This window comes from Rhincodon typus, chromosome 19 (genome assembly GCF_021869965.1).
Source record: "Rhincodon typus isolate 14 chromosome 19, sRhiTyp1.1, whole genome shotgun sequence".
In the NCBI taxonomy this organism is placed as follows: Eukaryota; Metazoa; Chordata; class Chondrichthyes; order Orectolobiformes; family Rhincodontidae; genus Rhincodon; species Rhincodon typus.
In genome coordinates, this window is record NC_063350.1 from 36,160,904 (window position 1) to 36,188,302 (window position 27,399).

General features: G+C 39.2%; 1 protein-coding gene across 1 annotated transcript in view; it reads right to left on the minus strand.

Annotated features, from left to right (window-relative positions):
- The window catches only part of LOC109912758 (cadherin-like protein 26), an 81,159-nt gene extending 54,888 nt beyond the window's left edge, over positions 1-26,271 (minus strand). The window contains exons 1-6 of the mRNA XM_048608430.1: positions 26,176-26,271; positions 11,512-11,640; positions 9,720-9,878; positions 6,624-6,771; positions 4,274-4,440; positions 337-468 (exon numbers count right to left, since the gene is read on the minus strand). Of these exons, the coding sequence (XP_048464387.1) occupies positions 337-468; positions 4,274-4,440; positions 6,624-6,771; positions 9,720-9,878; positions 11,512-11,640; positions 26,176-26,211 (771 nt within the window). The 5' untranslated portion in view covers positions 26,212-26,271. The remainder of the gene's footprint in view (positions 1-336; positions 469-4,273; positions 4,441-6,623; positions 6,772-9,719; positions 9,879-11,511; positions 11,641-26,175) is intronic.
- Between the last annotated feature and the right edge of the window lie 1,128 nt (positions 26,272-27,399).

Genomic DNA, 27,399 nt, shown 5'->3' on the forward strand with positions numbered 1-27,399 from the left:
ATTTAATAGTCCATTGACATTACCATTTGGCCTTCAGTGATTTTTGGTCCTTATCCTGTCAATGTGTGAACTTATTCTAGAAGAGCAGGAATGGTAAAATATTGACCGGAGTCCAGAAATACAAGCAGGCTAGGATAGATCAAGTGAAAATCACTTTGGTGCAATCTGAAATGCACTTAGGTAGAAGAGAGGAACTAAAATCAGCTCTCACCTGTTTCAATTAATCCATTTTAACATATAATGTCTCTTTAATCAATCAAGCATAAAAAAAATGCTAACATTAATTAAATATCCTGACAAACTTACAATTGCATGTATGACACAAACTTTACTTACTTTGCCAGTTTTGATAAAAGCAGGGAGATGGTTATTAGCATCAATGACATTAATCTGCACTATTGCAGTGCTGCTGAGGATGTTCACACCATTGTCTCTTGCTTTAACAGTCAGAGTGTAAGATTTGACCTTCTAAAAGAGACAAGTTATACAAATAATCAAAAAAAAAGTTTTATGTTCTGAATAAAGTCAAAATACTGCAAGTACTGAACATTTGAAACAAGCACTGAGAATGCTTGAGAAACTCAGCTGGTCTGGCAGAATCTGTGGAGGGAGAAACAAAGTAAATGTTCCAAGTCCAGTATGATGCTTCTTCAGTTTCTCCAGCATTCTTGGTGTTTGTTTTACATTTTGAAAACTTTTCACATATCAAAACCTAAAGAACTGCACATGCTGTAAATCAGAAACAAAAACACAAATTGCTGGAAAAGCTCAGCAGGTCAGGCAGCATCTGTGAAGAAAAAAAGGAGTTAATGTTTCGGATCCAGTGACACTCCCTCAAAACTCATGGTAGCTAGGAAAATGTAGGTTGATATGCAGAATTCTTTCTTGATTTTTTTTTTGTTAACAAATTCAACAAAAACAATTTGTGCTTTTGTTTTCACATATCTCCTGTTCAAAAAGACTGATTCACAATCAAAAGACAAGACAACCACAAATCCACAGAATTGAAAATACGAGTAAGGAAACCTTGCTATAAGTATACAGTCCTTTGATGAGACCATGTGCTGTGCAACGTGCAATATATCCTTCTTTTTTAAGTAGTCTGCAGCCAATTCATTTAGGTGTGTGGGCCCTTCAAAACTTTTACATGACTGCACATATTGCAGTAAAATGAAGATGCTGACCTGAGCGCAGAAAGGGTTCTGTACGAACTCATTCCAGCCATCGGCACATGCATGGCTTCTCCACTGTAATGATATTATTGTGTGCTCATTACCATTCACCTCCCCTGACTCACTGTCCATCAGACAACCCCTCACTGCTTCACCCTTAAGAATTCAACATCTTCTTTTCAAACTCTTGTGCCCCATTACCATCTCAGATCCTGGTTCACACTTCCCCTACCCCTCACTGACATCTTCCCATGCCCTTGTCAATTCCTTTCTGAACCCTTATGTCCTCTGATAACTCTTTGACACCTTTCTCCTGATGCCTCACTGCTTATCTCCTGAACCCTCATCACCTTCTTCCATTCCCTTGCCCTGCCCTGATCTGACTCCCATTTATCTCCCAACCCCTCATCACCCTCTACTGAGCTATCCAAACCATCCACCTGAGCCCTCCACACTGCATTCCCAAGCTCTCCCTTAATTCATACTATCATGCAAGTCCTCACTGTCTCTCACTCATCACTGTCACTCTGACCTCTTTGTGCCCATCTCTTATAATGTTGCCGTACCCTTCCCAACCCCTCATCATCCCAACTTAGATATCTCACCACCTCACTGGCCACCCAGTGTGCTATGTCACCAACAAGTGAGAGGCTGAGAAAGTTCTACGAAGGGATGATACAATGATGTGACAAAGATTTAGTTGAGAGTTGTTAATGAACAGATGGACAAAATGTGCACAACAATGATGGCTAAGGAAAATACACATGCTGGCAAATTGAGTTGCATACACGCTGTTCCTGTGCAGCAGTCATCAGGAAAGTTCTAGATTCTATTATTAAGCACAGTTTATCAATGCATTTAAAAGTCATGGTATAATCAGACAAAGATAAAATTTCTGAAAGGGAAACAATGTTGGACAAATTTATTACATACACCTTATGTTTCGATGTTCAAATGTATTAGATTTCTTTGAGAAAGTAACCAATGGGGTGGATAAATAGGAGCCAATAGAAGTAGCCTATTTGGATTTCCAAAAGTCATTCAATAAGGGTCATAAAACATGTTAATATACAAAATACAGGTTCACAGATGGAGATTAGTGAATGGACAGGAAAGAGCAACTAGGAATGAGCAGTGGTTTTCAAACTGACGGGCTAAGCTAATGATTTATTACTAAGATCAGAGCTGAGGTCTTGGCTACTTACAGTTAATATTGAGGACTAAGACAAAGAGATGGAGAATAACGTATCTAATTTTCTAATGTAAAGGTAGGTGGGAATGTCAGCTGTAAGTAGAACACATGAGGCTACATAAAAATATCAACAAGGTTAAATTTGACAATGAACAACTGGCAGCAGATTGCGTATGATATGGAGAGGTGTGGTTATTTAATTTAATAGTACAAACAGAATAGCAGAATTGTTTTTAAAAAGTGTCAAACTTCTAAAAGTCGACATTCAGAGGGGCTTAGATATACTGATCAAAGTTAACATGCAGATATGATAAGCAATTAGGAAAGCAAACTGTTTTTTGGCCTTTCTTGTAAGTGGATTAGAATAAAAGAGTAAGCATTGGTACAATTGTATAGCCTTTGGGAATTGAACATGTAGAGTTCCTTGAGCAATTTCAGTTTCCAATTCAAAAGAATGAAAACTTGCATTGACCGACAGGACAGTGAAGGCTCACTAGCTTGACCCATGGGAGGAAATGATTGTCCCCTGAAGAAAGGCTGAAGGTATTATGTCTATAATGTCTGAAGTTTAAAACAATGAGTGTGGATATTGTTGCAACATTTAACATTGTGAAGGGATTTGAGAATGTAGAAACTGAGAGAATGTTTTCCCTGATTGAAGAATATGGAAGAAGGGGTCAATCATTTAGGACTGTGATGAGCAGAAATATTTGCCCAGAGGATTGTGAACCTTTGGGAGTATCGACCTGAGTAGGTGTGGAAGCTGCATCAATGTATTATATTTAAGACTGAAGTTAGCAGATGATTGGTCTCAGAGAATCAAGAGATAGAGGCATGTGTAGAAGATCAGCTGTGACAGTATTAAATGGCACAACAGGCTTGGCAAAGGTTGGGGAGGTAGAGTGGCTGGTGGTACTGTAATGACTCTTCCTACTCTGGTTACAAGTTCTTATATTCAAATGATACATTTTGCAGTATTAAGAGAATTGAGGAATATGGGGATAATGCAGAAAAGCAAAACTGAGATACAAGATCAATCACGATCTTATCAGATGCCAAACAAACTTCTGCTGCCTTAGCCCAAATGTTTGCTTCCATTCCTTACGTTCTTTTAAGGTTTGGTTGTGTAATTAAATGCTTCAATCAAGGAATGATGATCACAGGGAACACTGGTTGAAAAATCACAGCCTTGCACTCCTGATTGTTCCTCCATCAGTTTAATTGTTTGTAAAATCAAGGTTTTCAGACCTATTTTGATGTCTTTTGCAAATATTTTCTTTCATAGAGTTACCAACTGAGGAATTTGCAATATGCTATCCAAGAATGTAATTTTGCTGTTCCTTAAGATTAGACCTGTGACCGTTGCCATCAAGGTGTGGGAGTATCAAAGGTGACCTATCCCTGAGCCTCTAAATCAGAAACTCTCTGAGCAGTTCAAAGATGACACAGGAATATTGTGACTTTTCTACAATTTCTGATTAAATCAATATTTTTCTATGATGCAGGCATCAAGAATAATCTCTCTTTTTCATCTGTCATTCCTTCTCTCCTGCTCTGTTTGCTGCTGCTCATACCAGATCTGCTGTTTTGGAATGTCCAATGCTGAAATGCTGACATTTTCTTATCTTACACTTTTTAAGAGCACTTTTGTTTTTTGCCCAAGTAATTTCAAGCAGCTCTTTACTTGCCTTGCTCATAATGAAATATTAAGCATTCCTCAGCTCCCTCAATCAATGCAATCTTCAAGCTCCTAAACCCCAAGTTGGATATAATCTGATGTGCTGTATCTTCTTTACTCTTCTTAATCTTTCTAAAATCACGTAGATGTATCATTTGGATACTCTTCACCAAGATTTCAGTATATTAAAGAATGTCATTTCCTTGTATACTCATTTAAATATTAGCATACCTCATAATTTAGGCATCCCATAAAACTTATTGCTCCATTTGTATTATTGATGTAAAAATGACTGAGATCTCTTGAGGGTTTCTGAGAAATCATTGAGTACGATATAAATGAGTTGTCATGGTCTTTCTCATCCGCATCTGTGGCAATAACCCTGAAAATTTCTTTGCCTAAACAAAGCACAATTCATTTTGTAAAACAGTTGCTGGTATGAAATTTAGTTATATTTATCATTTACAACTGTATGTTATGTTGAGCATTTCAAGAACATACTGTAGGTTCTTTTTTTATGTCAGCATTTACTATCACACACCCTTGAAGCCTCATTGCAATAGATTTACATTTATTTAAACAATTACTGATTGTTCTAGGTCTCAGAACTTCTCTATATCATTTGTCACCATATATGATGGAGATATGGATATCAAGGGATCATACTGATTTTAATGATCACGAAATACATTTGAATAAGGTGTACTTTTTCAGTTCAACTGATTTCATGCTTCTATAATTGTCAAATTCATCATGAATTGACAATGACTATATCAATTGTATCAAATGAGTGTCCTAGCTTCCAAAACCTTTCTTTTCAAACTATCCAACTCTTGATTACACTCTGTTTAAATAAGCACTTCTTGATGTCTGTCCTAAATCTGTTATTCACAATTCCAGATCCATGCTTTACTGTCTTTATGATTAAGCAGCACTAAAGTATTTTCTGTGCTTGTTGTGTCGGTTCCATTAAGGATGTTACACATTCCTACTTATATCTCTAACGTTTATACTGCTGAAATAAATGCAGAATTATTGTAAACAGATACTGTAAGTACATCTGTAAGGATATTGCAATCTCTTTTTTTCCACACTGTATTTGACAGGACAACTCTTAGCTGATGTAATTTAAGTGATTCGAAAATCTAATTAGCATTTAATTCCTTGGTCAGCATTGCCCTGGGTTTGTCCTGCAACTCTGTGCGCTTCAAAACTGAGTTGAATGATTTTTGAACACCACTGATTAATAAAAAGAATGATGAAAGAAAATTTGGTTCTCTGTGTGCCCCCTAAAACCTGTTTCAGAATAGCATTTTCTCAGCTCAGCTGCCTATCTCCAGGCTTTAAATTGGACATGGTTTGGGAAGAAATGAGGGCAGTAAAGAAAGTCAGCTACCGAATTTCAATGGTATCTTCTTGGATCTTGTGTTTGGCTATTCCACATTTGTGAGCCTGGTCAGTGGCCTGAAAAGATTCCTAGTTAGGGCCCTGGTCCAGGAGCAAAATGGGAAAAGAACACACTGGGTAAGCTAACCATCAGGTTCCTCCTTCCCAGCATCTTATCAGACATGAAGTGACAATGACAGAGACTACCTATCCAGCAGCGACAAGTAATCAGTTATACCCATCATTGGGCTATTTTGGGGGAGAGATTCTGCTGCTACTTTGATCTTTCAAATGGTGGTCAGGTACCTATTGAAGCCAAACCTGTCATTTAAGAGACCGGGTAGCCATTACACCTTCCTCTCGACAGATCTGCTAGAAATGCTACAACAGCAGCCTCAGGCCATCCAATGGAGTTGTTCCCCAGGATCTAGTTTTAATATTTTGCAATTCACAGAGAGCAACTCCATTTTGAATTTCCCTCATTTCCTCTTGCCTATCTCTGGAGGACCCATACCTGGAGGACCTCGAGGGGTAGCACGGTGACTCACTAGGTAGCACTGGTGCCTCTCAGAGCCAGTATCCCAGTTTCAATTCCACCCTCGGGCGACTGTCTGTGTGGGGTTTGCACATTCTGTCCGTGTCTGCGTGGATTTCCTCTGGGTGCTCCGGTTTCCTCCCACAGTCCAGAGATGTGCAGGTTAGGTGGATTGGCCATGCTAAATTGCCCATAGTGTCCAGGACATACAGGCTAAGTCAATTACCCATGGGAAATAGAGGGTTGCAGGGATAGGGTAGGTCTGGATGGGATGCTCTTCAAATGGCCTGCTTCCAGACTGTAGGGATTCTATACCTTGCAGTCATGCTGCTGGTCAGACATGGCTCTGAGGCTTCCCATTGTGGTTTCTGTCATCCTCCAACCATCCTTAATTGGAGAGGGCTCTCAGTCACAACTTCTGAACTAGTTATTACTAGGAAGCTCACAAGCAATGTCCCACCACAGCTACTTCTGAGTTCCCAGTGCAGAATTGGGGTCAATGTCAGAATCGCGACCAACTGAGAAAATCCAGACAATGTGTTAGGTAGCTATCAAGCCACATTGTTTTATACTTAAGAAGTTCAGTTTACTGAAACAGTTCCTTATTTGAATTTTGACTAATTATATGTTTTAAAGGATCACTACAAAGTAACACCTTACCTTCGACAGTATTTTCAGGTACATTTACTTCATATACTGAACGACTGAAGATTGGTGCATTGTCATTGATATCGTTCACTTTAATCCTGTACTTCAAGGTTTGATCTACTTTCATTAAGGTTTCAGCATTCAAAGCATCAACAGTCAGCTGAATAAAAATATAAATTGAGGTGAAGAAACATACTTTAGTTCACAGTTGATGAAAACAGAATGAAAATTCTGCTTGAATAATTAACTTAATGAGCTATTTTTTCATTTCCATACCACAACATTCTAGATCAAGTTTCTGTTTTAAATGCGTGCAATGTTGGGAGATAGAATGATCTTACTGAAGGTTGCAAAATTATCCTGTGCCAATTCTTCCATACTATGCATTGTGACCTAGAAATCGAATTCTAGCTTAATCAGAAAATTAAGAACTACATTTTTCACAGATTTTCACAACCTCCAGGCAAAACAACAGGACTGTACAATTTTGCTGTGGCCAATTTCATGACTCACAATTTAATTATTAATCAGCTTTGGGATCAGCTACTTGAGAAGAGTGGACATACTTGTGATTTGTGATCCTTCAATAGTTCAGAAGGAACTAACAAGGAATCTAACCAATGTAAATGATGACAAATTATGAAAACAGACTGGATAGACTGGAGTTGTTTTCCTTGGAGGTGCAGAGACTGAGGGGACATGACAGAGATGTACAGTGGCTGCAAAGGTAGAGTAGACAGAAATAAACTTTCCCCCTTAGTGGAAGGATTGATGACCTTGAGGCATAGATTAAAGGCAAGGGGCAGGACGTTTATAGGCGATGTTAGAAAATTCTTTTTCAGCCAGAGAGCAGTGGGAATCTAGAACTTACTGCCTGTGGGATGAATATCTAACGATGATGAGTCAAACTACAGAAGGGAGATAGAGGGCTCGGTGATGTGGTGCAATGAAAACAATCTGTCTCTCAACGTCTGCAAAACTAAAGAATTGGTCAGTGACTTCAGAAAGAAAGGAGGAGAACACGTCCTATCTACTTCAATGGAACGGAGGTTGAGAGCGTGAAGAGTATCAGATCCTCAGGGCTACGATAACTGACAACCTGTCCTGGACTTCCCACATAGATGCGACAGTCAATAAGGCACAACAGCGCCTCTTCTTCCTCAGGCGGCTCAGGAAATTTGGCATGTCCATAAGCTCCCTCACCAACTTCTACAGGTGCACCATTGAAAACATACTTTCTGGATGCATAATGGCCTGGTACGGCAACTGCTCTGCCCAGGACTGTAAGAAAGTACGGAAGGTGGTATGCACAGCCCAGACCATCACAGAAGACAACCTTCCATCCATGGACTCCATTTACACGGCTGGCTGCTGTGGAAAGGCGGCCAACATCAAAGACCCCTCCCACCCCGGTAATGATCTCCTACGACCTCTTCCATCAGGCAGAAGTTATAGAAGCCTGTACCCACGCACAAGCAGGTTCAGGAACAGCTTCTTCCTGGCCATTACCTGCCTGATGAATGGACTCTGCAGCCTCAAATAATGCTGATCTTGCTAACATTGATTTTGCCTAGTGCAATCAATCTAATCTGTATGCCTCTGTCTGAGTCTTTTTGACCTGTACATGCTTTGTTTCCTATGAGTGCCTGTACCACTCATAAACAAAGCTTTCCACTGTATTTCAGTATACATGACAATAAATCAATCAATCAATCAATCAATCAATAAATAAGGGTGGTAGAGGCAGAAATCCTCGTGATATTTAAAAAGTATTAAAAGTGTTTGTGATTCCAAGGCAAACAAGGGTCTGATCCAAACGTTGGAAAATGGGATTTAGAATAGTTAGGTGGTTGTTTTTGACTAGCCACACTCGATGGGCCAAAGGGTCTTTTTCTATGCTGCAGACCTCTATGACTATGATTCTAAATTCTAGAATGCAAGACTAGAGTGTAATGAATTTGCCAATTTGATTCTGTGAAGAACTTATAAAGCCTATTGCACTAATTGGGGCTATCTAGTCTCTTTTGTCTGCATATTAAAGAAATGCACAGTTTTCATTCAGGGTGGCCCAAAGTGTGTTTCAATGTTGTGCTTTGAATATAATATAAAAAGTCTCAATCAACAATCCGTGTAAACTTGATAATAAATACTGTGAAAAGCTGAAGGGAAGTGCAAAGGTTTTGCACTTGAAGAAGAGTGTCAAGATAAGGCAATATTATTAATTCTGGGACACAAGGTTATGAGTCCAAGCCCCACTTCCATGCTTCCATTTAATAAAGGTAGACAGTGCAGGTTGTCAAGAATGCTACAGAAGACTATCTTTTCAGGTGAATTGTTAAACTGAGAACACATCTAATCGATCAGGTGAATTTAAAACATCATGCCTGAAGAAAGAGCTGTCCCATGTTGTTCAGGCTGACACTGAACAAAATCAGCAAACTAAGTTCATTGATATGAAAAATACAGTGGGATGTTTTGCTTGAATTAACTGTCATGTTTACCAACACAACAACACTTCAAATCAGTTAGCTTTAAAAAAAATTTTAGTTGCTTGAGGATATGAAACACACCATATAAAAGTAGATTACCTTTAAAGGTAATTACAGGAAGGAAAGAAATAGCTGATGGCAGACTGTCTGGAAAAAAAAATTAAATATTCATTCATCCACAAAATATTTCCAGCTGCTGTCTTTCTAAAATGTGGACCTTTAACATGCAACCATGGAAGACACATTGAGCACCGTTAGTAGAAGGATCTCAGTCTAATAATACACTGAGTGTGCAAACATTTGATCTGAGTTCAAGAAACACTGAGGAAGATTCGTAATTGAGAAACCAGAAAATGTGATAGAACACTGAAAGCCAAGACAATATGGTATAAAACACTGTCTGAATAATTTCAAAAAGAAAATTTCTAATCATAGTGAATTGAATACCCATCCGACAATAAAAATACGACATGAAGAGCTCATTGGTCAGATGAATAGTTGTAGGTATGGTCATCCCATAATCTTAACCCACATTATATGTTTAAGTAGTTAACTATTGCAACAATCTTATAACATGGATTCGAAAAGCCTGAAGAGTTACAAAAAAATTGAACTGTACTTCAAATAGTGGTGTTTTTTCACGGTCAACTTTGCGAGTAATCATTATTGATCCCATGCTTTTGTTTAAGTGGAATAAGCCCATCTCCGGTGGTTTGTCAACTCCACTGCCACTCAGTCTGAATATAACTTTCTCCACAATTGTCTTGTCATTATTGATCTATGAAAATAAAATAAAATTGCAAATTATAATAAATATCATACAATACAAAATAGTTGGTCTGCTCTCAAAGCTAATGAGTGGTAACTGGTTAGAACACAGCAGATGTCAGGTCATTTTATGTTAACTTGTGTTTTGTACTATTTTGTACAATTAATATGCAATTAACAAAAAAAGCAATAACATGTAGAAGTTAATGATAAAATACATTGTAAAAGAGAACAGTTTAGGCTTTGACATTAAATTTGATCCCAAGAGTAGTGTAAAGAAATAGTATAAATTATAGACCCACATTGAAGAAGGCAGCATCGTGCAAGCAAGCAATCATAAAGTTTCAAAGGAATCAACATTACATTAAGGTAGAATAAGTTTTAGATGATTTTGATGGCAGAATCAATTTTGTTTGAAATAACAGTAAACTAAAGTTTATTGATCATATTATGTGAGGTGCAGATATGAGGATCATTTAATAGAATTCCTACGGTGTGGAAACAGGCCATTCGGCCCAACAGATCCACACCAACTCTCTGAGGAGCATCCCCCAATATTAATCCACCTGGCCTACCCATTCACAGACACAATGGGAGGAAACCAGAGCACCCGGAGAATTCCCACACAGACACGGGGAGAATGTGCAAACTCCACACAGACGTCACCTTGGTGCTGTGAGGCAGCAGTGCTAACCAATGAACAACTGTGCTGCCCACTGTTTTCATGTAGGTTAGGTGTAAAGGGCAAAATGAGAAAAAGCTGAGACAGTGGGGCTGCAGAAGTTGAACCACAGGCTGGTCGAACAACACAACAGGAAGAGACAGAGACAATGAATTAAAAGAAATATAAAATCATGATTGAGAACTGAAGGAACAACATTAGGAGGAGACAAAGTTGTTACTCTATCCAGTTGAGGGGGTAAAAACATTTTACACATACTTTTGTTTTTATTTTTCATTTTGTTTTAATTTTATACGGACTCTTATCTAATCTATTGATCATGATTTCTAATTACTCAAATGCAGTCTTTGCATTCTATCAAATATTCTCCAGAGTCGATTGGATGTACCAGTGCGAAGGTTTGGAGGAGCAGAAAAATGAATGTGGGAACTGTGCCAGAACACCTGTAGCCACGTGTATGTTATTGATACTTTCAACCAGCTTTAAAAGTCAACTTTACTTCCAAGTCCCCTGGTCTAATTTTAACTCAGTGTAATTGAGTGGGTTTTAAATTAGTTAAATTCTCTTCTCTCTTCTCCCACCTCTTTCCAAATGCTTTGCAACATTGTTCAATCAGGAAGATAATCTCAAGTGGCAAGCAGCTCCTTCCATTTAATGTCATTTCATCTCCACTGCATCAGTTGTCAACAAAAGTTTGGACTAATACAATTCTTCATTTCTGAGCCACAGATTTGTTTAGCTGTCTCCACAACAACTGGATTTGACCAGCCATTTTACTTACACAAATAGCATAATTACAGGTTTAAGTATAATTTTAGAAACACCACAAAACTGTTATAAATATTTAAGCATACCAACAATTTAACCTTATACACTGCAACAATTACATAAGTTGACTGCATTCTTTTACATTTAAGCCTACCTATCACCCAAATGGAAATTTGTAAAAACTGTGACTTACTCGCACAGCACATTTAGGAAAAGGTCCTTCATCTTCTTCCACAATAGTAATAGTACCTAGAACCCACATTCTCTTCTGGCGGTGCAATATAACCGGCTCTACTTCTTCAGCCTCTTGAGTGCCAAAGTTCTGAAATAAATAATCTTGCTATTTAACCGTTATTCACAAATAATATTGGCTGTCATAATTTTCTGTGAAATCACCCTGTTATTTTAGAACAAATGAAAAGAATGCAAACTAGAAGATCAATCACAATCCTTTTGAATTTGTAATCAATTCATAAAAGTTTTCATTAGAATAGATGAAGATCTGCTCCCCTTTCTGACAACCTACCAACTATGGCATCTTCCTTGATAAATTATGAGGTAGCTCCTCAGTGTTTGTGTGCAAGAATTTAACATTTGAAGTAGAGGACTGCCAATCAATGTGCAAGAGAAGTATTTGGGATGGGGGAAAATTGACCGTAGGTGTTCCTGCTTCGTTCAGGAGAAGAAATTATATGTTAGTTTGAAGATTTATGAAGAGAAAACGATGGACATTTTCTTAATTATCTTGCATTTTTTTCTACATTACATTTCTACAAAAAACTTTAAAGTACTTTATTTGCTGTACCGCATTTTCAGATTTCCTGAGATTTTGAAAGGCAAAATATTTGATATAAGTCACTTTTTCTTATATACTGAAAAGAGAAACATATCCAAGAGAAAACGAATCCATCGTGCCTTAGAGCAAAATGAACAATATTATAAAGGATAAAATGAAATTCTTGAAAAGTTAGTTAGGCTTTAAAAACACCAGTCACCAGGGTCTCACAAGATATATCTTCACACGGTAATTTTGTTGGAAGGGAATAATTGTATGGTTAGTCTTTACTGATACAACTTGAATCAAATTTTGTTATGCATACACAGTAATGCAGTCTGATTCATTATGCATACATTGGCAAGCTCGCGTAGCACCACAGAACAGTTGCAGTGTGCAATGGATAGATGACTGATTGGTGGAAATAGTCCTTGATAATAACTTGAGGAAATAAAAGGAGATCAAGAAAAGCGCTTCACTTTTATAAGTAGATTCACAAATGCAAAAAGAGAATTTGGCTGTTTGGTCCTTCAGTATGAATCTGGCCTGTTCTAATCTTAATTATATTTCAAATTCATCAATAATTTTCCTTCTGTCAGTTAGTCATAGGAGTCAGACAAGACACCTTTGTAATTAAGTAAACCAAACTGAGCATTCTCCAGTGTTAGAACAAGTTGTCCGCCAAAAGTCTAGTATATGTTTACATTCAGTATGGATCTCTTACAACTGTGCACAGCGCAGCTTTGGAACTAGAAGAGATTGCTGCAATCGGCGCACTGATTGTTCTGCACAAAAACACATGCAGTTTAGAGGGAAAATTATTCACAAAGAGTCAGAGATGGTGAGCAGATGACAGCCCTTCCTGGTGTGGCTTTAGTAATGGTGAGATTGTTCTGAAAATACAAAAATCATTTTTGTGTTCTGAAGATGATTTGTGATTTCTCCCCTCAAGTTTTAAATGGTGAGTTAAGAATCTTGCTGTTGAATAGTGACTACCTTATCTCCACACATTTGCAGCTCATATTAGCCTAGCCTGCCTTATTTTTTATGCCGCTTCCATTTCTCTTCTTCCATGAGAAACTAGATGGTACAAATGCTAAAAATGAAAGTCAGCGTGGGAACCTGGCACTTCATGTTCCTATGCCAACATGCTCCTTGAACTTTTGTCCACACAAGTTGACATTGTCAAGTCAACAGCCTCATCATACCATCATGACTGCTCTCAAACCAACTCAGATGCTTGACTTTGGAGCTCAGGGTTACCTATGACATGCATGCTTCTGCCATATCGCTTTCCTGCAGGGACAGAGGGTATCTGCACAGGATGCATCTTGTGTCTTTTAACTTGCTTTCTTAGCACTCCCTCATTTTGAATTTACTTGGAGGGTGCCAGCCTGCATTGTTTCATTATAGTGCCAGGGGAGAGGCATACAGCTTGTCACAGCGGGGAGAAATGAAAAATCAAGAAGGTGAACCTGTCACTTGTGATATGGTAGACTTCAGAACTTTAATAGCTGTTCATGGATTTAATGAATTAACAAAAGATAAACAGTTATACATGGAATGACGTAGAATAACTCTGCCTGGAATAAACTATTATACAGTAATTGAAAGCAGTTAGCCATACCTGGAAGTCAAGATTACATAAACAAAACTGCTTTGACACCACTTTGATAAAGTGGGTGCTTTGTTGCCACAAAGGACAAGGATTGCCCTGCAGAAAAATTTAAGAAGTTAACTCGGTGGTATAGTAGACGGTGAAGGAGATTATCTAAGATTACAAAGAGATTTTGATCACTTGGGTCAACAGGTCTGAGGAATACAAGATGGAGTTTAATTTGGACACATGCGAGGTATTGCATTTTGGTAAAACAAACAAAGGCAGGACTTATACAATTAAAAATAGAGCCTTAGGTATTATTGTGGAACAGAGAGACCTAGACGTTCAGGTATGTAATTCCTTGAAATTTGCATGACAGATAGACAGGGTGGTTCAGAAGGCAGTTAGCACACTTGCCTTCATTGCTCAGACCTTTGAGTATAGGAGTTGGGAAGTCATATTGATTGGTGAGGCCTTTTTTTGGAGTTCTGCATCCAGTTCTGGTTGCCCTGTTATAAGAAGGATATTATTAAGCTGGAGAAGGTTCAGAAGAGGTTTACCAGGATGTGGCCAGGAATGGAGGATTTAAGTTATGGGGAGAGGTTAGATGGGCTGGGACTTTTTTTCACTGGAGCATAGGAGGTTGAGGGCTGACTTTATAGAGGTTTATGAAATCATTTGGGGTATAAGATAAGGTGAGTGGTATGTGACTTTTTTCTAGGGTGGGGGAATTTCAAGACTAGGGGATTATCTATTTTTATGGTGAGAGGAAAAAGATTTAAAAACCCAAAGTAAACAGCTTGTGTGGTCTTGGGTTTTATTTTAAAGTTGGAACAATAGAAGCAGCCTGAATTGGTGTGGTCAAGCATCCAAAGATCCAGGATTTTTAGGTTTTTTTTTGTTTTTCAGTTGCAGTTATTGCTGGGGTCTGAACAGGGTTTGAAAGCTGAAGTATACCTTTCCCAGCAGAACTCTCGGCGTTTTCTCTTGATGTTTTTCCTTCTGGGCTGCTAGAATTGTATGTGAATCTATTTTATTGACGTTGCCTTCACCGAGGGTGTATTTATGGGATGTTATATGTTGGAACAGTTATTGTTTCCGAGTAAAATAATCTATTGTACTGTTAATCTTTCTATTAAAGTTAAGTTATTCAAATTTCCTTGTTCTTTTGTTGTAGTTTACATATAGTATATGAATAAAGTGTGTTTTGCTTCAAATCTGATAGTTTGACCGATCGAATTGCATCCAGAATGAAATGTTTGTCACTTGCCTTTAAAATAAGATAAATTAGGCTGTAGGCTAACTTCTTAATATATTTTAAGGGGGTCTTGTCTGGTTCATAATGGTTGTGAGAACATAGAACATAGAAAAGTACAGCACAGTACAGGCCCTTCGGCCCACGATGTTGTGCCAACCTATTATCCTACTAAGATCAATCTACCCTGCATACTCTACATTTTACTATTCTCCATATGCCTATCCAAGAGCTGCTTAATAGTCTCTAATGTATCTGACTCCACTACCACTGCCGGCAGCGCATTCCACACACCCACCACTCTCTGTGTGAAGATCCTACCTCGGACATCTCCCCTATATCTTCCTCCAATCACCTGAACATTTTGCCCCCTCGTAATAGTCATTTCCGCCCTGGGAAAAAATCTCTGACTATCCCACTCTATCTATGCTTCTCATCATCTTGTAAACCTCTATCAAGTCACCTCTCATCCTTCTTCACTCCAGTGAAAAAAGCCCCAGCTCCCTCAACCTTTTCTCATAAGACCTGCCCTCCAGTCCAGGCAGCATCCTGGTAAATCTCCTCTGCACCCTCTCTAAAGCTTCCACATCTTTCCTGTAATGAGGTGACCAGAACTGAACACAATATTCCAAGTGTGGTCTAACCAGAGTTTTATAGAGCTGCAGCATAACCTCACGGCTCTTAAACTCAATTCCCCTGCCAATGAAAGCCATCACACCATAAGCCTTCTTTATAACCCTATCAGCTTGGGTACCAACTTTGAGGGATCTATGGACGTGGACCCCAAGATCCCTCTGTTCCTCCACTCTGCTGAGAATCCTACCGTTAACCCTGTATTCTGCAATCAAATTCGACCTTCCAAAATGAATCATTTTGCACTTTTCTGGGTTGAATTTCATCTGCCACTTCTATGCCCAGCTCAGCATCCTGTCAATGTCCCATTGCAACCTACAACAGCACTCCACGCTGTCCACAACTCCACCAACCTTTGTGTCATCGGCAAACTTACTAACCCACCCTTCCACTTCCTCATCCAAGTCATTGATAAAGATCACAAAGAGCAGAGGTCCCAGAACAGATCCCTGCGGAACACCTGGGAGCTGCCATGACTCTTCCATACTCGAGAAGTCATAGGATCCTGACTCTCCAAAATCTGCAGTCCCTATAGCAACGCATGCAAGGGATAAGGCTACCCTCTCCAAATATGGTTGGTGAGACCTTTATGAAGCCTTCAGATTGATGCAGAACAAAGAAACAAGTCTGCTCAATTTTCCACCATGGCAACACTGAACTAGACCATTTCCTTCCATAAGGTACAGTTTTTGATGCTGTGGCAGGGCATTGCAGTAGAGTCCAGATAGAATGTGCTATGTCATTGAGGCAGGCTGAGCCATTCACAACTGGAGATGATAAAGATGGGAATATCCTGGATAAAGAAGAAATTGGGGATCAAAAGCAATCCTCTAAGGTTGAAGATAATGATGAGGACATTGACAAGTAGGGCCATTCAAGAGAGCATGACAAAGTAATGAATCACTGAGCATGCAACGCCAGAGAGAAACTCAAAGTAACTGGCTTCTAAGATGAATGAGCCAGTTTGGACTTTAATTGTTGAAGTTTCTGCCGCTAAGCTGGGAAGCAGCCCCTGCTGCATGCAAAGGAGATGTGAACCTTTGTTATTGTTGCAGTCTTTGACTTTTGTGTTGATGCATTTATGTCTCATTATCACTCTGTTGTAAGGTTAATATCTTTGGTTGATCCCACTTTCGAGTATCTATGCAATACATAAATGACTGGCATGGTAGGGAAACTTTGGTGCAGTCAGAGAGAGGGCGAATTAACATCACATGGCACTAAAGTTAAGTCTCTCTTAAGTTTTCATTCAGCATTTTGAGTCTTCTGTCATGAATTCTCTCGTGATAGCCAACAGGTCGAGAGGAGTGCTGATGCATCTCTTTTTAATCCTTCATGAGTAACGTTTCAATGTTCAGAACACCCATATAGACAGCATTTAGCCTAACAGCATAGTTCAAGGTTCCCTGGTGTTAGAGGCCAGCTGCAGACAAGGGTTTGATTGCTTATGAGAGATGAGCAATGCTTGACCATTACACTTTCTTTTATTCTTGGAATGCCTCAAGAGACTGCTAATCACTCATCCTGCTCCCATATGAGCAGTTCTGCTCTTCTCTGACCAAATTGCAATTGTGCATTCTCTCCTCAAAAATTGAGAAATCTTATTTCAGCCCTTGCCCCCACCCCAGTCTCAGACTTCTCTACTTGATTGTGCACCAGATTTGCCCAAATAAACCATAAGGAGATGTTGAGTGTGATGGGAGTGGATAGAAAAGCAGTTGGTGATTAATGAGGTGAAGAGCGGAAGATTGCATGACAAAAGCTGTTCTGGGCCTCAGTGGAATGAACATCACAAATTTTGTTTAACCAGACTAGGTGAAAATAGGCAGGATCTTCTCTTTGCTTCTGCAAGGGCCATGTGAATGGCACACATTTAGAGTGAAAGAAATTGTAATAAAAGTTTGTAAGACACTACTCTCTTTTTGTGTGAGATTTTACACCCACATCCAAGAGCTTGAGTTCAAGGCAGACTAATCATGGAGAAGGTAAGATCAAGAACAGTCTTCATTCTTGGGCTTCTTTATAGAACTGGTTATAAAGTCATAGTCATAGAATAATGGATTTATAAAGCACAGAAAAGGACCCTTCAATCCAACTTGTCCACGCCGACCAGATACCCTAAACTGATCTAGTCCCATTTGCCAGCATTTGGTCCATATCCCTCTAAACCCTTCCTATTCATGTACCCACCCAGATGCCTTTTAAATGTTGTAATTGTACCTGCCTCCACCACTTCCTCTTGCAGCCCATTCCATACACACACCAACCTCTGAGTGAAAAAATTCCTCCTCAGGTTCCTTTTAAATCTTTGCCCTGTTATTAAACATTAAGACTAAATTCTACAGTACATAGTATTCAGAGCTTTATTGTCAGTGTTAGAAGTGCAGGTTCCTTTTATGATCAACCAGAACAGGTCCAGAGTTGACTCAGAGCAGATGATGCTCACTGGACTTTGTGTTTAAAAGACGGGTTCCGTGGCCAAGGTGGTTATTAACAGGTCCAGGCAGTGGGCTATGGAGAGGCTCATAGCTGTTAACTAACTGTCCCTTTTCTGCGGTTAGGTTCGTGTCTGGGTGTCCTTGGAGAATGAGCATGCAGTGTCCACTAAAGCACCTGATGCCTTTAGAGAAAGGCGGGCACCACAGGGGTAGAATGCCTTTTCTCTCCTTTCAACTCCATTTTGATTCATTCCTATTCCCCTCTCTCTATCTCTCCCTCACCTTTGATGATATTCATTGCCCTTAAGGGGCTTTGCATATACATTAATCAATTGGGGAACACATATGATTTATTGGTAGTGGTTAATAGGTGGTAAAATACCTTATGTGTTTGGTGATGGGAGAAACAAAAACCATTCAGTTGCGTGTAAGAGTACTTCTGGTTAAAAAGAAGGAGAGTTGGGTTCCAAGGGCTTTTGTGGTGTAGTGGTCGTATCCCTCTCTCTGAGCCAGAAGACCTAAGTTCAAGTCCCATCTGCTTTGGACAGATTGATAAGAAAATGTCAAGAGATGGTTCTATATGAAAGTAAAGAGATGGTTCTAGGTGGTCGTTAATAGGTGAAAATTACCATGGGTGATTTGGTGGTGCATAAAGGAATTGGTTTGCATATAAGAACACTTCTGAATATAAAAAAAAATGGGTTTTACTTGATTTTGAATTAGTCCCATCTCTCTCTCGCTACTTTTCCCTCAATTCTGTTTTCATTGCACTGGCTCTGAGGGGTTTTGCATGTAAACTGGTCATTTAATTAGAAACAGGGGTCATTTAGTGATGGAGGAAATAGTTTTTTTTTAAAAAAGTAACAGATAAATTGATGATAGAAGCATAAAAGCACCCTTCAAGGGAAAGGAGAAACAAAGAGATAGAAAAAAATGGGTTCTTTCCCAGTGGGAAATATGTTTTTCTGGACAGGGAAAGGGTCTGGAAGGTAAATGTAGAAACTGGCATTTTTGATAAACCACAGATTTTTTTTAAAAAAAATCTTTGTAAATCTCTGAAAGTCTTTTGCTGCCTATTTCAACATATAGTTATCAGTTTGTTGAACATATGCCATGTTCTGATCTTACTGTCATGTTATTGAAATACTATTCACATGGTTTTCACAGCCTATGATGTTGCCTGGCCTGCTGTGTTCCTCCAGCTCCACACTGTGTTATCTCAGTCTACTCCATATGCTTTTCTGCCTGTTTCAAATATTTACATGACTAGACTTCACGATTTTGCCTAGCTCTGCACGTTTCTCTTTCTTCTCTTAACTTTTCCCACATTGTCCTGTTTATGCCTCGGAAGGAGTAGCTCCTTGACATCATTACAAGATTATTCCAGGGTCCAAAAGCTCTTACACAACACCTTAGACCATAAAATCCATAAGATACAGGAGCAGAATTACAGGAGCCCGTCAAATCTGCACTGCCATTCGATCATGGTTGATAAAAATAGACCCTGAACTAAGTAGCTACAATCATCTAATGTGTAGTCAGATGCATTATCCATTGTGCTGCTGGCAACATCTACCTTTTGGGATAAATGTAAAGTTATGATTGATTCAAGGAATATACTTGCTTTCGTTAATCATTTCAAGAAGAAAAACAATTACCATAGTTATTTCAATTAATTATTTACTTGTAATAGGTAGAGAAAATGCTTTACTGGTTAGCATTACAATCTGATATTCTTCCCCAATGGCAAATAGAATTTACCAGAATCAATTCCAAGCAGTCAGTGAAACAGCTTCATTTATTTAATCAGCATTTCTTCCCTTGAAAAATGGTCTAGTCCTCTCAAATCTGTTCATTTATATGAGCAAGCATTGTTTCATGAAGTGCTTCATTGCCTATGAAGTGTTTTAGGATCCCAGGACTATTCCCCGCTCGTTCTATGTTACTGTGCCTCCTGTTGTATCATTTTTCTAAAACTGAATAGCTAGGCTTACTTCAGAGGCTATTCAAATGTCAGGCCTATTGGTGTGGGATTGAAATCACACACAAAAAAAGCCACCAAACTTTATATTCCTGAAGAAACATAACTGGATTTATGCAGCCACAACAATCCAACAGCCATTATTTAAAAGTGAATTCTTATTCTCAAAGTACCAGGGTCAGACTTGGAGCTCTTTCCATGTATTCTTAAAGCACCAGATAAACATGGAGGCACTGTATCACAAGTTACGTCATGCTCAAAATTTGTGCTACATGGTGGATTTTAACCCGCATGTGATTTGGCACTTTTTGAAAATATTTAACACCTGTAAGTGAATTAATCAGAGCTAGTATTTTTTTTTTTTTGAAAAAATAACTGGGCCAATGGAATTCAATATAAATCAATGAGCTTTAAAAATGCAAGGTAGTGATGGAGAGAGTCATCAGCAGTGCTATGAAGCAGCACTGCTCAGGGATAACATGCTCACTGATGTCTAGGACCACCCAGCTCCTAACGTCATTTCAGCCTTGGTTCAAACATGGTCAAAGGAGCTGAATTCCAAGGGGTTGGGAGAGTGACAGCCTTTAACATCAATGCTGCAACTCCGGCATTGAAGAGCCCTAGCAAAACTGGTGTCAATGGGAATTCGGGTAAAACTCTTTTATTTGGAGTCGTACCTGGCAGATAGGAAGATGGTTATAGTTGTTGGAGGTCAGTCATGTCAGCTCCAGGGTATCTCTGCAGGAGTTCCTTGGGGTAGTATCCTGGGCCCAACTACCTTTGGCTGCTTCATCAATGACCTTCTGTCCGTCATAAAGTCAGAAGTAAGGATGTTCACCGATGATTGCATGATGTTCAGCAGCATTCGCGACTCCTCAGATACTGAAGTAGTCCATGTATAAATGCAATAAGACCTGGACAATATCCAGGCTTGGGCTGAAAAGTGGCAAGTAACATTCATGCCACACAAATGGTAGGCGATGGCATCTCCAAAAAGACACAATCTAACCACATCACCTTCTCATTCCATGGCATTACAATCACTGAATTCCTCACTATCAATATCTTGCAAGTTACAATTGATCAAAATCTGAGCTGGACTAACCATATACATACAGTGACCACAAGAGCAGGTCAGAAGCTACAAAGACTGCAGCAAATAACACACTTCCTCACTCCCCAAAAGCTTGACCATAACCTACAAAGGCACAGTCAAGAGTGTGATGGAATACTCTCTACTTGCCTGAGTGAGTGCTGCTTCAACAACATTCAAGAAGCTTGACTGCATCCAGGATAAATCAGCCTGCTTGAATGACACCACATCCATAAACATACACTTCTGCCACTGCTGACAATATTAACAGCAGTGTATACTATCTACTCACTATCTACAGGGATGGCACAGTGGTTAGTGCTATTGCCTTGCAACATTGGGGGACCTGGGTTCATTTCCAGCTTTGGGTGACTGCCCAAATGGAGTTTGCACATTCTCTTTGTATCTGTGTGGGTTTCCTCCAGGTGTAATGTGAACTGTTTTTAATACATCAATATTTATTTCCCCCAGTTCTCTAGTCTCCATTTCTTTCTTCACAGTAAAAACTGAGGCAAAATACTCATTTAGTATTTTTCCCATCTCCTGGGGTTCATCACAAAGATGGCCTCTTTGATCTTTAAGGAGCCCTACACACTCTCTAATTACCCTCTTACACTTAATTTACTTGCAGATTCTTTTTGGATTATCCTTAACCTTATCTGCCAATGCTATCTCCTCTTTTCTTTCCTGATTTTTTTCTTAAGAATGCCCCCCCCCTCATTCTTTATATTGATTAAGAGATTCATTTGAACCAAGTTGCTTATATCTAACATAGATTCTCTTTTATTCTTGACTAGAACCTCAATATCTTTCTTCATCTTTTGTACCTTAATCTTACCAGCCTTACCCTTCACTCTAACAGGAACATAATGCCTCTGAACTCACGTCATCACATGCTTGAACGCCTCCCACTTGTCAGACGTCCTTTAACCTGTGAACAATCTACTCCAATCAACTTTTAGAAGTTATTGTCTCATACCATTAAAATTTGTCTTACTCCAATTAAAAACTTTAACTTTTATGGAGGGTTTATCTTTTTACATAATTATTTTAAAACTTATTGAATTATGGTTACTAGATCCAAAATATTACCCTACTTTCACTTCAATCACCTGCTCCGTCTTATTCCCCAAAAGAAGGTCAAGTTTTGCTCCTTCTCTATTTGGAACATTCACATATTGATAAAGAAAATTTTCTTGAACACCAGTTGACAAACTCTTCATCATCCAAACCTTTAACACTATGGTACTCCCAGTCAACGTTTGGAAAATTAAAACCCCCATAATTACAACCTTACTATACTTACATATGTCTAAGATCTCACTTTCTCTCTAACTATTGGGGGGTGGAGCCTATAGAACAATCCTATCAAGGTGATCTTTCCTTTGTTATTTTTAATTTCTACCCATATATTTTCACCGGATGATTTTTCAGCAATATCTTCCTTAGTTACAGCCATCATATTTTCTTGAATCAAAAACATCACTCCCCTGAATTTCTTGACTCTCTTTCTATCCTTCCTAACACATCTAAAATCCAGAACATTGAGCTGCCAGTCTTGCCCATCCCTCAGCCGACTGTCTCTAGTAGCTATGATCCTCCAATCCCACGGTCCTAAACATGTCCTGAGTTCATCAGCCTTACCTGTAAGACCTGTGGAGAAAAATCAGAACAGCTCTGCGGAAGGGTCACTTCACCCAAAATGTTACCTCTGAGTGACCCTTCCGCAAAACTGTTCTGATTTCTCTCCACAGATGTTGCCAGACCTGCTGAGCTTTTACAGCAATTTCTATTTTTTTTCTGATTTGCTGCTTCTACAGTTCTTTCAGCTTTTACCTGTAAGACGCCTTTCATTGAACTAAATGCAATTTAATTCTTCAGGGTTATTATGTTTTCTGACTTTGTTGTCTTTCTTTTCTAATTGACTTGCTCCTTTCACTCCCACGTCCAGCAGCATAAAGTCTCCCCTTAATAGAACTGGCAAATCTCCCTGCTAAGATATTGGTCCCATTCTAATTCAAGTTAAACCCATCCTTTTTGAACAAGTCTTTTCTGTCCCAGAAGAGATTCCACCTGTCCAAAAACCTGAATCCCTGAACAACACACCACCTCTTCAGCCATAGACAGTGTCTTCACTCTAGGGACTGACTCTGAGCTGGCTGTTCTGAGCATTTGTTCAGTGCACATGTAAATAAAGGGTGATTTGGTGATGGGATACCTGCCTTCTTGTACTTATTTCAAATATGCTTGAAACGTTTAGAGACGTTCTTAATCCCAACACCAGGAAAGCAACATACCACCCTAAATTTACATTCACTGCCACAGAATCTGTCTGTGCCCCTGACAGGAGAGTGCCCTATAACAATTATTTTTTCAAATCTTTTCAAATGCTGCCTAACATAAGAATCATCCCTAGTGTCCAATAACTGACTATCCCTTCTATTTTCCTCAGAGACTATTCCTTTCAACAGTACCCAAAACTGAATATCTACTTGATAGAGGAATCACCACAGGAGGCTTAAAATAACTTCTCACTTTTCCTGACAGTCACTCATCTATCTGATGATCCTGCTTTGTAATCACTTTTCTAAGTCTACTAGCCAACTCACTCTCTGCCTCTTATATGCCTTCAATATCATTAATCCTAATAAAAAAGCCACTTTCAATAACACCTTATATATAAAATAAACTACCTTTCATTGCAACAGAAAGTAATGTGAAACTGCAAAAAGAAAGTTTGAAAAGAAATCAAACATATAAAACTTAAATAAAATCAACCACTTAGCTGATAAACTGAATTAAAACTACGCCTCTTCAATAATTTCTGTGGATATTTTAAAAAATCCTCTGCAAAGTCAACCATTTGTAGGGCTCCCCAAACCAAAGACACAACTCCATTTTAAAAGAAAAACTCCTCAACTGTTCACTCCTTAAAACGAGTATGGTTATTTTTTAATGCTTCTAAATTTAGTAAAAAAAGAACTTCAGCCATTCACTGTAGGTCTCTGATAAGCTCGTAAAAACAATCTGTTAGAAAAATAAGTGATTGTTTTTGTTTAGTTTTTTGCGTTCTCTTTTATTTTAAAGAAAACAAAAAAAATCTTATATTAGTGAAATATAATAACTGTAATAAAATAATGATAAATCTGTAAGTAAGCCTGCAATCTCAGGAGCAGCTGCAAGATCCGCATTGCACACACCCAGAGTGAGTAAGTGAGTTAATCCACAGACAAGCCATTTAGATAGATTGACCATGCTAAATTGCTCCATTATGTTCAGGGATGTTCAGTCTAGGTGGGTTAACTATGGTAAATGTGGGGTTATGAGGATAGGGTGGGATGCACTTCGGAGGGTTCGTGCAGACATGCTGGGCCAAATGACCTCTATTTGCTCTGTAGGGATTCCATGATCTACAAGATACACTGCAGAAATTCAACAAATATTCTTAGACAGCTCCTTCCAAAGCCATGACCACTACCATCTCAAAAAGACAAGGACAGCAAATACATAGAAGCACCACCATAAGCAAGTCTCCCTTTAAGCCACTCTTGCTCCTGACTTTGAAATATATTGCTGTTCCTTCAAAATGCTGGAACTCCCTCCGTAATAGCATTGTTGTTTTATCTACAGCACGGGAATTGTTGCAGTTCCAGAAAGCAGATCACTACTAAGCTCTCAAGCACAACTAGGGACAGGAATAAATGCTGGCTGGCCACATGACCCATGAGTAAATATTAAAAAGCAAAGGATTGAGCTTATGAATTTCAAATGCAATTTAACTATTATAGACAGAAAACAACAAAACAAATGAGATAACACAGTGTAGATCTGGAGGAGCACAGCAGGCCAAGCAGCATCAGAGAAGCAGGCAAGTTGACGTTTCACAACAGAAAGAAAAAAGCCATAAAGTAGCAAGACAGAGAAGGAATTCAGCAAATTCACCATCAACCTGAATGTACTAATCAGGGAAATGTGTTACCAGGCTCGTGATCTCGCAGAGGTACATACATTGGTTGAAAGTCCAGTAAAAGTCGCAGAATCTGAGATCCACTATTTCATTCAACCAAATGTGCGACCAAACTTGAAAGAGAGAGAAATAATTCTGATGGCTTTATCCAAACATTTGAATTGTTAACCAGTCACCACAATTCAGACAAAATAAAAATACGTCAGTTAGTTTGCAACTTGCTTAAAGTGAAAAACCACTCATCGTTATCAACACTGTGATACTGGAAGCATTCTATGCTCACTTCTTATTATTTAGCAACTGAAGCACTTGCGCTGAAATTGAAAAACATAAAAAGCGTGCAATTCTGTTCTCACAGGGAGTGGACGGTTGAAATAAATATGAAAATGTAGCTGGAAAGGAAAGGCATAAGAAACAACAAAAACCTTTCCATTTAATGTTGAGGTTTTCTACCCGAGCCATTTAAGAGCCCAGCTCAAATGGATAAATGACAATTGCTTAAAATATTTTTTCAATGTATCCAAGCAAATAATATGGGACTAGGAAAGCAGAAAACAGAGGTACGATGTTATCTATTTAAAACACTACAAAGTTTAGCTATATATGGATTTTTAAAAATATTTTCCAATATGTATTCCTACATCAACATTTATTATGATAACTAACTCTCTGAATTCATCACAGTATAATTACAATGCTTCTTCAGATGGAAGACTTAACCACAACTATTAACAAAGAACTGATCCTACATCCTGTTAAATTTACACGGATAACTTCCATTAAATGCAGATATGAGATAAAAAAAGGTGTGCAACATTAAAACGTAACATTAAAATTATGTCTGCAAATTTCTGTAGTCACTAATTCTGCTTTATTCCAGGATTATAATTATTGTAGCCACATCAAGAGCAGTACCATGGGAAAAGCAATGGCATAAACTAATAAATAAAATGGTGATCTACCCAACCAGGAGTTAAGCTACAGTGGAGATTCTAGTGGTACAGCAAATGATATTGCTGCTGTATTTGCATTGAACCTATTAATTTATAACTTGTTCCGAAGACACATTTTGCCTACTAAAATAGTAATACAAAATCATAATATGCTTTACTTACTGTTAAAAGGAAAACCAGCAAGATTGTTATATCCATATTGAAAGAATGAAAACAGGATTGTGAAAATCAGTTAAGTATAAGACATATTTCAATGACTTCATTTGCAAAACAAATTCAGTTCAACAAGTCTCAATGTGTTTTAACAGAGAAATGGGTGGTAACCGTACTTTACCAATGAATGCAAATATTTAACTTTTTTACTGTTGGCTTATCAATGACAACTGGTCAAAGGTTCCGATATAGATCTTTACCTATGCTTTTACAAACTTCTAAGAAAAGCTAACAATGAATCATCTTCAGAGATAGTCGGAACTGCAGATGCTGGAGAATCTGAGATAACAAGGTGTAGAGCTGGATGAACACAGCAGGCCAAGCAGCATCAGAGGAGCAGGAAGGATAACGTTTTGGGCCTAGACCCTTCTTCAGAAATGGGGGAGGGGAAAGGGTTTCTGAAATAAATAGGGAGAGAGGGGGAGGCGGATAGAAGATGGATAGAGGAGAAGATAGGTGGAGGGGAGACAGACAGGTCAAAGAGGTGGGGATGGAGCCAGTAAAGGTGAGTGTAGGTGGGGAGGTAGGGAGGAGATAGGTCAGTCCAGGGAGGACGGACAGGTCAAGGGGGCGGGATGAGGTTAGTAGGTAGGAGATGGGGGTGGGGCTTGAGGTGGGAGGAGGGGATAGGTGGGAGGAAGGACAGGTTAGGGAGGCGAGGACGAGCTGGGCTGGTTTTGGGATGCGGTAGGGGGAGGGGAGATTTTGACGCTTGTGAAGCCCACATTGATACCATTGGGCTACAGGGTTCCCAAGCGGAATATGAGTTGCTGTTCCTGCAACCTTCGGGTAGCATCGTTGTGGCACTGCAGGAGGCCCAGGATGGACATGTCGTCTGTGGAATGGGAGGGGGAGTTGAAATGTTTCGTGACTGGGAGGTGCAGTTGTTTAGTGCGAACCAAGCCTAGGTGTTCTGCACTCCCTCCCCGCAATAACAACCAAAACAGAATCCCCCTCGTCCTCACGTACCACCCCACCAACCTCTGGATCAGACACATCATCCTCTGACATTTCCGCCATCTGCAATCCGACATTTTTCCCTCCCCACCCTTATCTGCTTTCCGGAGGGACCACGCTCTCCGTGACTCCCTTGTCCGCTCCACACTCCCCTCCAGGCCCACCACACCTGGCACTTTTCCCGGCAACCGCAGGAAGTGCTACACCTGCCCCTAC